This window comes from Austrofundulus limnaeus, unplaced genomic scaffold (assembly GCF_001266775.1).
Source record: "Austrofundulus limnaeus strain Quisiro unplaced genomic scaffold, Austrofundulus_limnaeus-1.0 Scaffold0, whole genome shotgun sequence".
In the NCBI taxonomy this organism is placed as follows: domain Eukaryota; kingdom Metazoa; phylum Chordata; class Actinopteri; order Cyprinodontiformes; family Rivulidae; genus Austrofundulus; species Austrofundulus limnaeus.
Window position 1 is genome coordinate 563970 of NW_013952402.1, and position 14415 is coordinate 578384.

Here is a 14415-nt window from a genome sequence, read left to right on the forward strand (position 1 = left end):
AATGCAAATACTTCTTAAGTAAAGTTGTTTTATTTTTGTGAAAAAGCTAGCAGCCAGTGCAGTTGTCCACATTCTTTTTTTTTTTTTTCAGCCCATGGACATGGAGAAAATTCAACATATGTTCGGGCAGCAAAGGCTAATGGGACTTTTCACAAATTAAAATTTGAGTATGGTATAAGGTGTGTGCTTAAATCTAATCCAAATGTCTCATGTAGTTACTTATATTTTATATTTAATCTTAACATAATTCAAAGATAAAGTGAGTACCAYGAGTTAAGACTATCTGACTTCAGCAGATAGTCTGAAAAGTGGAAATATAGTGTTTCTGAATAGGACAGGAGATTACAAACTAATAACCAGGACAACTGCTGGTGGGCCAAATGAAATGGCTTGGCGGGCCAATTTTGGCCCACGAGCCCCACTTTGGGCACCTCTGATCTAGCTAAAAGTCTAAACTAGCAGCTAGAAACAGCAAGCTAGCTAAAGGCTAAAACTAGTAAAACTAATTAGAAGCTAAAAGTAGGATGGTAGAAGCTAAAACACGCAATACACTTGCAAAAATCCCAAATTAGCAAAAAAAAAATTTAATATAAAAAAGTAGCAAAACACTAGCTAAAAGAAACAAACCATCAGCTAATACTAGAAAAGGTCTAGCATTAGCTAGTTAAAAGCAAACTCCTGAAAAATCATTGCTAAAAGGAAAAAAAGAAGCTAAAACAAGATAAATGCTAAAAGCCAAAATGGACAAAAAATAGGCAAAAGATAAAAGTAGCAAATCACTGACTAAAAAGTAAACCATCAGCTAAAACTAACAAAACATCTAGTAATATGCTTACTAAAAGCTAAAATTAGTAAAACTGTAAAAGGTAAACATCGCAAAAGCCCTGATAAAAGTAGCAGAAAGGTCACTGAAAACTGAAAGCATGTTAAGTCGCTCTTTCCAATATGGCGGACTCCCACGCCTGGCTGCAGCCTGTAGAACTCGATGTGGACACGAGGGGGCGCTGTTTGGTCACACGTGGTTAAACGTTGACGTCAGGTGTGGCAGACGCTCAATGTGGCATCAAGACAGATGTTTAGCAACAGACAGTAAAGCGACGAAGCGGGCAAAACGTCAACCTGAAAGTCAGCCCGACACACCGCTGGATACAGACCTGATGTTTACGTGTCGGTTCTGCTGCGGCAGAAGTCGAGCAGAAAGTTCTACAGCAGAGCCCGGTTCTCCAGCTGTGAGTGGCAGTTACAGTAGAGGCATGTATGAAACAGGGAGGTGACCAGCAGCAGCAGAATAGCTCCTCTATGAACGCCCCTCACAACTCGCTCATGTGAATCACATTTTCCACCTTCGGCTCGGCGCGCTCTCCTCGCTCCTTCTCCGGGCCCCGAGGACGACATGAACCGAAAAGTTTCCCTCGTCGCTCCGTCCGGGCAGCACCGAACCGAGCCAGAGGATCAGTAGCAGCCGACAGGAACGAAAACTTTCAGTGGGGGTAAAGGACGATGAGGGCAGCTGACGAACTGCCATGTTTAATCATCCCATCTTATCCGAGGAGCTAAAACGATCCAATCATCGCTAATTATCGGACACGGAGCAGATTATGGATCTCCAGGTGATCGTGTGGCTGGTTTACTGCATCCTGCTGCCGTCCACCTTATTAACAGGTAAGATCATTACGTTTTTATTGTCTGTGGGTTGTCTGAAATTAACAATTTTCACGACACGGAGTGACTTTTCTGTTGACGTGAGCGCTGAAACTCGCAGCGGGGTGGTGACTGAGCTGCTGCAGGAGCAGCTGAGGAGCTGAACTGGACGAACTTTTCAGCAAAGACGGGAACTTTTTGTTTGTTTGCTTTCCAGGAGCTCTCTTTGTTTCAGCTCGGGATTTTATGCCCACACTGTTACATAAAACGCGCAAAGGGCTTCAACACTAAACTTTAAGTCTGTTTAAAATAGAAGCACAGACTTGGTGTTTGCGTCAGATTTGGCTTCTGCGGTGAGACTGCGCAATTAAAGGAAAATATGGTGAAACTAAAAATAAAGTTGAACTGGAAATGYATCAGGTGAGCACACCTGCATCATTGAAATACAAAACTCCTCATTTCCCCTTTTTTGTTTATTTGCTTCACAACTAGGATTTTTAAATGATCTTTGTAATTAGAAATAATGGATCTGCACAAAGGTGAATCTCCAGATTAATTAAGTTAAATTAAGGGTGGAGCTTTTAAAAAGTGTATTGTCAGATCTTATGATTGGCATATATGTGGGGGATTACTCCCAGCTTCATTAAAATCCACCCACTGATTCATGAGATATTTTGCTAACGGACAGACAGTACCTTAACTCTAAAACTGATTACCAAATTTTTAAAGAAAAAAGTTGCACAATGAGTAGAGCTTGAATTATATGTTGGATATCACTTTCAGCTACTACCACAATAAATTTTAGGGAAGTATCTGTCAAACTGTCTGAGTCAGGCTCTGTTTTGTGTTTGCGAATTGAAATTATCTGTGGCTGCCTTCTTAAACTGAGTTGACTCCAAAAGTTTATCATCTTCAGATGTGCATTCAGTGATGACATCCTGAGAGTTTCACTAAAATCGGTGCAATACTCCGTAAGATATTTTGCTAACAGACAGACAGGGTTTATTTTATTTGCTAAAACTGAAGATTTATAGGAAGGTATAGCGTAATAAGCGTGCATGTGTTGAGGATGACTCTTAGCTACCACACACACCAAACTTCAGCTCATTATCTATAAACTTGACTGACTTCAAGCTTGTTTTGTGTTTGCTAAGGTTGTTTAGCTGTGGCRGCCAGCTTAAATTGAACTGGCTTCAAAAGGTAATCCTTTGTAGATGCACATCCAGTGATTATGTTCTGTGAATTTCATTAAAATCAGTGTAGGTGTTYATGAGATATTTTGCTAACAGACAGGGTTGATTCTAATAGTAATACCAATCATTTMGGCAAACTTATCATGGTTGGATGTGTTGAAGATGATGCTCAGCTTAGGTTAATATTTAGGGGGTGTGAATACTTTTGCAGCTCGACATCAGGAGGTCCAGTAGCAGAGGAAAAGGTGCGGACCGACTGAGCCTCGATCCATGTGGGTCTGGGAGAGCAGAACTGAGCCAGCTTTAAGTGACTCATGAAATTACAGAGACGAATAGCATCGCAGAGGGTTACATTAACTCCAAGACAGACATTAAAACAACACTCAAGAGTTTTCTTTTTTTTTCTCTTTTTCCCTTGCCTGGATGTTTTAGTGTTGCACAAAAGTGAATTTAGCTCAGCGAGTTTTAACATGCCGGTATCTTCAGACTTGTTTGTTGTTGCAATGAAGCACACACCAAAAAAAAAAGAAAAAAAGAAAAAAAAAGAGAGATAAATGTAATTGTTTCTGACATCGTGCATACCAACAGATTTTGTGGAAAATTTTGGAAAAAACCACGCGTGGTGTGCACAAACAACACGTTAACAACCCCGAGTTCCAAAAGAGCTGGAATGTTGTGTAAAATGTAAACAAAAGCAAATCTCATAGACCCATATTTAATTCACAGCGGAACGTAGTTAAAAACATTTAAAACGGAGTTTTTATGGCAGTTTTGGGACAGCAGCAATAAACGCCTGTAAAAAGTAAGAGGTACTAATAACAAACAGCTGGAGGAATATTTAGCAAATAATTGAGTTAATTGTCAGCGGGTCAGTGAGAGGGCCCGGGTGTAAAAAGTTGGTTTTACAGAGGCTGCGTCTCTCAGACGTAAATATGTCAGAGTAATGTTCCTCCATGGAAAACAGGGAACTTTGAACATCCCATCATCACAGTTCATMGTGTCATCAAAAGACTTTAGGGTGCTAAAAGTGAAGATTTGATGCTTGTGATCTTCAGCTGGCATTTTCTACAAACCATCGCCTCCGGGCACAGTTTGTGCCACCCACAAAGGCCAGTTAAAGCTCTATCATGCAAAGAATAAGAAAACAGAAACACAGCTGTCTTTTCTGGATCAAAGTGTAAAATTGTTTTATGGAAACGTTAAGCACCACGACCTCAGTACAAAAGAAGAGAGGGGCCATCCAGACTGTTTGTCAGCACTTTGCTCAAAGTCTGCTTCTCTGATGTTATAGAGATGCATTAATGCCATTACACATCTGGAAAGACCCCATCATTGCAGAATAGTACCATATTTATGCATACACGTGACATCCCATTTTTTGTAGCTTACAAAGCYTAAATATTAAATCTTAATACCTAATTTTAAACAGACTGTTGGATTTTTAATTTGCAGTTTACATYTTGGTGGGGGAACATTATTTTGGRGACACACACTTGTGTGCGTGTTAGATGGATAGCTTCGAGGAGCAGCTCATCTGGTCGTATTGAGCATGCTAATCGTGCAAATAATGTCCACGTCTTCTTTCCATTTCTGCAGTTAACAGGCAAAAACAAAAAAAAAAAAGATGAGAAAAAGGTTTTCCTCCTCTGCAACACTATTTCAGTTATATATGAAAAAAGTGTAGACATTTATTTTAATACACTAGCCAAAAAAAAAGTGAAAACTTCATGAATGATTTTAGGGTTTAAACCTTTAGCATTAAACACATAAATGTGGTATATATAAGTTTTAGACGCTCATGCTCTCATTGTAATTGCGCAAAGTTGGACACAAAAGTGGAGGATGAGAARCTCAGGGATACGAAGGTAAAAACAAAGACTTTTAATACCAAAAATTGCAAGTTGTGGCAGCAAAAAGGTACTTAAAGAAACTCAAAGGTGCTTGCGGGGGAAATAACTCTACAACATAAAACATGAGGAAGCAAACTGCTGTGGGGAAACTAACAAGCAGACAATGAGAAACACCTGTGGAGATGGGGGATCAGGTGAGCGTGGGCGGGGCCTGGAGTAGTGACTGACGGGAGAAACAAGACTGAAAACAAAAACAGAGTAACAGAACACATAACCAAAGAAAGGAATAATATAAAAACAACTCAAAGAATTAAAAAAAAAAACTAACTGAGCAAAACACAAATCCTGACACCCATTCAGATGATGAGGTAAGGTCTTGCATATTTCAGCAAGACAATGCTAAACTGCTACTGCATCATGGCTTCATAGTAAAAGAGTCCAGGTGCCAAACTGACCTCTCACCAGTTGAAAACCTTTCATGCATATTTTTTTCTGTTTTTGTCATGTTTTAACATTTTTAAAGTAAAAGTTGTAATATTTTTATTGCAGAATTTTCAGGGCTCCTCTGTCATATTTTTCCTCTAAAACAGGGGTGCACAAACATTTTCCCCGAGGGGGCCAAAATGAAAATCTATCCATGGCTGCGGGCCTAATGCAGTTATATAATACATGAAATACAAATACTTTTTAAAGTAAAGTCCTTTATTTTTAACGATTAAGCTGTGCAATGGCCCTCTTTTGTTTTAGTCTGTGCACTTGGAGAAAGTCTGTCATACTCTCAAGTAGCAAAGGCTCATGGGACATTTCATAAATTGATGAAATATGAGTTTTTGTGGCCTTATGAAGTGTGCAAATCTACATGCGGRGTTAAATCTGATCTAAATATTTCTTGTTGTCGTTTCGTGTTTAATCCTAATAAATAAAAGRTATGTCAGCACCATGACTGAAAACYACCTTCACWRCAGCCCTTTTATATAGTCATTTGACCAATGGAAACACTGTGTTTCTACTTATAGGATAACAGCTTACAACCTTGTAACTTTTTGCAAYTGTTGGTGGGCCAAATCAAATGGCTTGGCGGGCCAAACTTGGCCCGCGGGCCCCACTTTGGGCTCCTCTGCTCTAAAACCTGACGACAATCGTTCGGACTGGTGTTCATTGACACTCTTCTTTAAACGGTACCGCTTCCTGTGGTTGTGTGAAGTGGCACACCCGGCAGTAAAATGAGAGAAGCTGTGGAAAAATGTCGAGCCTTTTCTTTTCACTTCCTGTCAATGTGACACGCTGAGCGGTTATTCTCTGCACAGAGACAATCACTGCTCGGGTGTTTTTGTCGAAGCTTCATGGGGAAAAAGCTCTTGGGAGCGAAAACTTTCCAAACAAAAATCATAAACTAACGTCCCTYACTCCACGGGGTTCTGCTTTGTTTTCACGTATTGATTATGTGAATTAAAATAAATAAGCACAGAGAGTTTTTCTTTGCCCAGTTTAGTTTGCAGTGTTTTTGTCTGTTAGCRAAATATCTCACAAACCACTAGACAGAGTTTAATGAAACTCTGAATATGTAATCACYGGATGCACATCTGTAGCTGGTTAACTTTGGAAGTCAACCCAACCCAAGGTGGCCGCCACAGCTAACTGATTTCAGGAAACACAAATATGTTTCTAAYTCAGTTAGTTTCACAGATACTGAGCTAAGATTTGCTGTGGTAGTAGCTGAGCATTATCTCCATTTTATGCTCTGAACTCTTAACTGCTTGTGCAGGATCTGTTTTTTATTTTAAACTTTGACTTTAATTGTTGAAAACAACTTTGTCTGTTAGCAAAATGTCTTGCAAACCGCTTGATGGATTTTAATAAAACCTTCAGAAAGTAATCAGTGGATGTACGTCTACAACTGATTGACTTTAGGAGCCAGTCCAATTAAAGATGGCCGCCACAGCCTTCTGAATGTAGGAAACACAAAAAAGGTTACAACTCAGTCGACTTTGCTGATATTGAGCTAAAATTGGGAACGTTGGTAGCTGAGAGTCATCCTCAAAACATACTCTTTTCATGAGATATCATTTCACCTGAGATCATGCATAACATAATATACTGTACTGTACAACGTTGGACTAAAACTAATTTACAGCCTCAGCAGGAGATTATTTGTAAGTTTAAAAATCTGGCATGCATCACTGCGAGCGATATGCATTCCTTTAATAAATGCTACTTCTTTAAGGTCATATCAGTGCTGCCTTGTTTTGTTACGCTGTGCTGTGGTGAGAAAAAGGAAGGTTTGTGTGAAGCCCAAACACACGTGGCTAACCAATTTGACACATTTTGATTGCGAGCACACACACAAACTCGCGTTATGACACTGTAACGAACACGCTGAGGTTGTGGGTTTTTGTACRTATGAGACAGAAAAATAAGCACAGAGAGTTTGTACTCTACCAGAGTTTTTATATGGTACATGTCTGCAGTGTTTACACATTTCATATTATTGTAATGAATCAGAGGAAGTAAAGCTGCCAAGATGTTGTCAGACTCATGTTTCCATCTGTTTAGTGGACAATGTTTACATTTCCTGGAGACGGGTGACTAGTTCCTCAGCCTTTCTTATCCTGACTTGAAATGACGTCTTTGTCTTAAACGTGATATTTTCGAAACTGGATCATGTGCGACACACACGGCATAGGAGTGAAATGTTCTGCTTTGGTGTTCATAACGGTCCAAATTTTCAGCACTGAAACAACATTTTACACCAGAAATGTGTAAAATTTAAAGCGCCRTCAGAGTTTAATGCACCCTCTTGTAGATATTTCATTCTGACTGGGTTAACTGCAACACATGTTGTTTAACAACAAAACTAACATTCAGAGGATAAAAATCTGCTCTTTCTGCAGTGTCTGTTATGGAGTCTGTGTGAGGGTGTGTGTGTTTTGTTCTGTGTTTTTCCCTGTGTCACCTTTCAGTTCTCCTCAGCTTGTTTTCTAGGTAATTCTCAGTTAACCATCCTCACCTGTCTGCAATCCACAATTAATTCTCCCTCCAGGTGTTTGTAAATTTCCCTCTCCCTCTGTCTGTTTATGTTCTGGTYGTGTCCTTCATTTCCCCTCTGGTTCATTGTTCGGTTTCCCCACTAACTGTTATGGTTTTCCTCGTCCTCTCCTTGTCGTTCTTTAAGTTTTGTTTATTTAGCTGCCCTGATAAATTTTTGTTTTATTTTTGTTAAAATAAATATTTTTCTTAAAACACTTACCTCCATCTGGATTTGGGTTCATTCCTTAGTTAAAACCTAACAGTCTGTTGCATCAGAATTAAGGTTTAGCTTCCATCAAGAATGCTGTGAATATAAAAGCATCAAAGCAAAGAAAATTTATTTTTATTTTATTTTTAAATTTAATATACTCTGATAATCCCCAATGGGGAAATAAATACTCTTCATTTTTCCCATCACACATGTGGAGCAGAGGGCTCTCATCTCTGAGTGTACACAACTAAACTCCCAATATGTCCAGTCATAAAACAATTTCAGATATCTGGAACATAAATGTGGTGAAGCTGATTTTATGTTTAAATGGCCTGCCATACTGCCACTGCTTTATTAGCTAAGACAAATCAGGGTGTACTGCGCGACGTCGTCTTTTTATTGGCGTAATCATCATGTTGGGAGTTTTTATTGTTTTAGATTTTTATTGTTCTTTTCAACATAAAGAACATATAAATGTATAAATCATTACACGCAGAGTGAATCAACAGAAATCACAAGGATCAACACGTGTGTACGAAATGCGTGTTTAGCTAAAGAGCTACTTAACTAATAAAATACACAATCCAACAACTCCAAAACACTCTTGCAGACAAGTTGTGACCAGCGCWATAGACCTTTTTGTRGTTCCAAATTGTTACAAATACACAAAAGAAAATGGCAGCCGCTGATGAGGAAATGTCAAAATCAAGGATGAGGAGAGGTGAGTAACTTATTTGTTGCTGCAGAGCAAGTTGGGTGATGGTTATTTAATTTTATTCATTTGTTTATTCATTTATTTATTTATTTTATTTATTTTCACGTCCTACAAGCTCTGAGTTTTAAAATAAAATTGAAGCTGAGTTTTAAATAAAATCATCGGGACTGGTTATGTCTAAATGGTCATACATATGTACTGTATATCTGCAAAATAGGGGAAAATCTGTGTAGTTTATAGAAAGTTGKTACAACTGGACATGTATGCTTTCATGGTAATTTTTAGACTTCCACATATTCCTCCCAGTCACCTTAAAATGAAGAATTATATTGTCAGACTGATGCAGGGGTTTGTAGTCCAGGTCCTCGTAGGTCGCTATCCTGAATTTTTACTTGTTTACCTTCTTTAACACACCTGATCTGAATGAGTGGGAGATGAACAGGCTTCTGCAGAACCTGAAGAGTTACAGAACTGAAATGTGTGTTGGAGCAGGGAAACATTCAACAGTGTATTAGGGCCAGACTAAGAGAATTGTTTGTTTTTTTAAATTATGAGAACAAAGTCATTCTAGAATAAAGTTAAAATAATACAAGAATAAAGTTGTAAAATATGAATAAAGTCATGTTACCAGAGTAAAGTCGTAATATTACGAGAATAAAGTCATATTAAGACAATAGTCATAGTAGAATAAAGTCAAAATAATACAATAAAGTCGTAATATGTGAATAAAGTTGTATTACCAGAATAAATTTGAATTATTATGACAATAAAGTCATTATAATATGAGATTAAAGTCATAATATTACCAGAGTAAAGTGGTAATATTAAGAGAATGCCATAGTTTAAAATAATGAGAACTCCTACACAAAAAAGCAGTCTTACATCTGCATTAAAATCAGAATGTTGATCACCTTGTGAAGGTATATTTTGGTGTCGGATTTACAAATAAAGAAAAACTTAATCTTTTAACACAGTAGCATCAAAATTGTTAACAGGACTTTGAAACAATTGTGCAAAYGGCTGTGTGTGTTTCGAAGAAAGAACCACACAGCTTTGGAAGAAATTGCTCCTTTTTTGGAAGAGGAGCTGTCTGGTAGTGTCTTAGGAGGTTTTGTTGTTTCTCAGGAAACAAAGGGTGGTCATTTAGGTCCAGAGGGAGTGAAACTCCAGTGAGCACGGCGTCTCTGACCTCGGCTGTACAACAGGGGATCCAACGCACTGTGGCATTTGATTCATATGATAAATTGAAGCCATGTGGCATTGCAGTTAATGGCTGCATTAATGGATTTTGTTGTAATGTGGATGGAAACATATGACACTAACAGTGATCAAAAAAGTAATTGCCGGCTGCTTCAGCAGGTGAAAGTTAACCTAGGAATGCAAAATGGACATGTTGTGTCATATTATGACTTTTTCATATAATATTTGAAGTTTATTTTCATAACTAAACAAATAGAAACAAAAAAAAGTTAGTCTGGCCCTAAACAAGTAAAACGTGCAGAATGCAAAATATCTCACAAACCTCTGTCCAGATTTGAACAGACATGAATGGAGAACAGGGGACATGTGGACACTGTTGCTTCAGATATGTCTGATTTGCTGGAACATTTGATGGAGAAAAGACCTGACTTTCTGACTTGCAAGAGGTTGTGGTTCTCAGAACAGATAAAACACAACCGAGTGGTATTTCTCTCTACCCTTCAGTGTGGAGACGTCCTCCTGAGTTATATCTTTCCAGATGCTACGTATTAATTCATGCTTTCCTTGCACAGCAGACGCCATGTCCATTTAGGTTGGGTTGGTTTGTCTCACGCCTTGAAAAGGCGCCATGTGTTGTCTTCAGAAAGGAACTTTGTTACCCTCTGCTGCTTCAAGAGGATGCCTTAGTTGGCTGGGATGATTTGACTAATCATCTCTTTTAAAGTAGGGGAAAAAACATTCAGAAGGATTTGATCATTACAGAGAAATGTATTATTTAAAGATAGTGAAATAAACCACACACACACAAAAAATCTAAACAAAATGTCGTACGTTACATAGTAAATCCCCCACCAAAATACATGTTGAGTAAATAGGGAAAAAATAAGGTGTCACAATATTTAAAGCCGTATAAATAACTTCACATGAACTATCTGCGTCTCAATTTAGATAATACTAAAATATAAATAAATTTAGATGAAAAGCTATATTGAAACCATGTGGTGAGAGTTTTTAAATGGTCAATCCAATAATGTTCCCTTCTTAAGAGGAAAACATCCAAGTTGCCTCCTCAAGGAGAAAGGGAAACTTTCTCAATCAATACAGCCTACCATAGAGAGGAAATGGGATGGTTCATCTCAACAAAATGTGCTGCTACTAGATTATTCATGTTCTTGCAAGAATTAGTACTTTTACGTTCAGCAAAGCAGGTTTTTAACACTTTTTTTGTGTGTTTCATAGGACTACCAGGACAAATAATGAGCTAAACTAGAAATTTTCTGAACAGATTTGTAAGGGTGCCAAGCTACTTCCCAWAATGTCAACATTAACTTTATCATAACTTAAAGTGCCTCTAACATCAAATGTATGTAATTAATATAACTGCATTTTTGGAAAGATAACATTAATAACTTATTGCAAAAAAAGAAATCACTCTGCTGAGATGAACAGTTGTTGAGATATGCTCATATGAAGTAACAGGAAGTGATGTCAAAGGGGAATGTCTGAACGTTCGAGCGTTGCTAGAATAACTAACAAACTGTAAGAATCTGATGTTTCTTTAGATTATTTTGAGTCACTATCAGAGAGATGAAGAAGAGTCGGTTCAAATAATAATGTTTCCATAAACAAAGACCAGAGTTAACCTTTCTTTAAGAGTTCTCCTTTGATGTCACTTCCTGTTTCACTTTGACTGAGCCAAGTTCAAAAGAAAATAYRTCAGTTTTGTGATAAAATGGGTAAAACTGTGTATAATAAGCAAGTTTCTTCAATATAAAGATGTTTTATTTGACCTTTTGTATTTGAAGGATATGCATATCACAGGCACTTTAAGACGATGGATGACCTCAGTCAAACTTTTAACGAAATAGTAACTTGCTACTCAGACAAATTAAAAGCCTTTCATTAAAAAAAAAAATTTCACATAGGCCCCTCCCTGAACATTTTTTTGTTTAGCTGGTTCATGCCTGTATTTACCTGTTCAATTGTGTTCATATAACGAAGCATAGGTGTGAACATGTCGAAATGCGCCAATGATTTACTTTTTAAAATATTTTTCCGCTTCTTTTGAATACTTTGTTGAAGAAAAATTACACATTTTATTTCCTAAAAGTCAAAACAGTCTTTGATTTTTTTAAAAATTGCATCACATATACAGTAACCTATGTTCGAATCAAAATCTTAAATTTTCTAACATTTTTTCACYTTACAAAGCTGACAAAGAGACAAATCTTACATAGAAGCAGGTTATCTGAGTCTGTGGTTGGCTTTTTAAAGAAATCTGTGAACACGCGTTTAGATAATGAAGTGTATTTTAATGATGACCTATCTTCTGTATTTTCAAACTCTCAGCAGTGATGGAGCGCTTAAAGAAATGACTCTGAAGGCAAAAGTTATTCTTGAACAGTGAGATTCATTCAGAATAACAGCCTAAACCAAATCAAGAGACTTCGGGCCAATTGAGTGAAGATCTCCCCAGAACTTTCTGGGTCTCCCCTTCTTATAAMCTCCTACCACACCCTGAAGTAAACAAAGCAGSATCAACCTACATGCAATTCCTTCTATGGTAAAGGAGTTTACYCCTGAAATGTATTTTAAAACACACAAACATGTTTACCASTGAAAGCTGTTTTTTAAAGTGAGGTAAGGATTAGCACATTTTTTCCCATCCTTATAAGGAATTGCTGAGTCAATTTAAGAACAAACAACTCCTTGATTGACACACACAGGCCTCATCACAATTCTGTAGGATGACTCCATACACCTCAGTATGTAAAGAATGAGCCTTACTTTTGTAAACACCTTTAAAAAACAACAACAACAACAAAATCCAGTCTAAATACCTCTATTAGAACTGAACTGGTTGTGTCCCAAGCTGTAGTGCACGTGTCAAACTCAAGGCCCTTGGGCACACCAAAGGTAGAAAAAATATTTTTTATAACTTAATATGGTAATAGTTTTTATATCAATGGTAAACTTTGAATTTATGATTCAGTATAACAAATCACACATTTAAGGTTAATAATACTTGTCCTTACCATTATACAATAGTGAAAATGATTAATTCATTTATGAATCAATGTTTGATTGTTACAACCTTATATTTTACTGCTAAAAGTTACATCTTTATTACCTGAAGTTAACGTAGAAGAAAGTTCATGGTTGATTGAATTTAGGTGATTTAAACCATTTCTTCTTTATTAGTGAGAGTTCTTGTTGGTAAACCACTATCCTACCATCTTCATAGAGATGAGCTATTCTGTTTTGCAATGATGTGTTGTTTGAAGTACTTTGATTCTGATATTAGTTTAGACGAAATGAAGAAAACAATAAAGTCTTCATAAAACATCAGTCACCTAAGAGATTCACAGCTTTACATATGAAAGATGGGAGAACTAGTAACCATCAGGGAAACCTTTGGCTTTCAGTTTACATCATAATTGTCCCGTTGGGAACAGAAACAATTCATCTAAATATTTACTATATGGGTTGTGGCTCAGTGAACTTTATAGGCATTGTTCACCTTTGATCAGTGGCATAGCAGTTTTATATACAAAGGAAACAAGTGACGCCTGTCATCTTCAGAGGCATAAAAACCCATTGAAACGTAACATTTTTGTTATAGATTAATAACAGTGCAGTAGTGTCTGCAGTTAGCTGATAAATGGCGGTCACATCTGTTTTACAAAGTTTAATCCTTGGAGCAACAACAGAATAAAGGAAAGGACTAAAAATCTATTGAAGCCAGAACTGCATTGATGCCAATACAATTAAATGTGACTAAAAAAAGATAATACTCATGTTCAAAACTATTCACACAGAAATATCCTTAGAGGAAACAGCCACAGATCCAACCTTTCATTCCTATGTGCTTTAAAAATAATAAATCCTTATAATAGCTGTCAAAATACGTAATTTTTTGCATGTTTATTAGCTAACATAGAAATAACCACTGAATCTTGTTTGCATTTACGAGTCACTTTACATTCAAACATTGATGAGATCCCCCTTCTCACCGCCCTAACTGCCATTTATTACAGGGATCAACAAATTTAGTTGTAAACAAAGAACATTATCCAGCTTTTGTTTCTTTCTTCACGATTTCCCTTTGACCAGCCTTCATGACATTGTAATTAATAGTCTTAGTTGATTTTTTAAAGCACAATTACAATAAAACATTTTTAGCCAAAGCGCTATACCAAAAATAACTGTGAAAGAATGCATTTCACCCACTGCCTTTCATGCAAGAGTTTTAAATTAAGATAATTTAATGCTGAGAAATTACAGTATTGGCTGTTTGTTTAAACGTTGACATTAATGTAATGTGCTATTTCCCTATTTATTTTTATTCTTCTATATTTTATGCAGGTACATTTTATTGTAATCAAACAAAATCTAAACTTGTCACAAAAAGTACTGGTGAGTAAATTTGTGTTTGGTGGATTATTTCTTTGTTGTAACAATGCTTCTTGGCAGTAAATCTTATTTTGTTGGGAAGCCTGTTAATTTCCATTTTAAATGGTGCCACATTTGTAAGGAACACGAATTTGTAGGCTGAGCAGTAGAGCTGAGTATGTGGGT

At 37.0% G+C, this 14415-nt stretch overlaps 1 protein-coding gene across 1 annotated transcript in view; it reads left to right on the forward strand.

The window, feature by feature from the left end:
- Positions 1 to 14415, forward strand: part of piezo1 (piezo type mechanosensitive ion channel component 1 (Er blood group)) — a gene marked incomplete in the record, with an annotated part of 82062 nt that overhangs the window by 5800 nt on the left and 61847 nt on the right. Inside the window, 1 exon segment of the mRNA XM_014000710.1 lies at positions 1165 to 1662. Coding sequence (XP_013856164.1) covers positions 1599 to 1662 — 64 coding nt within the window.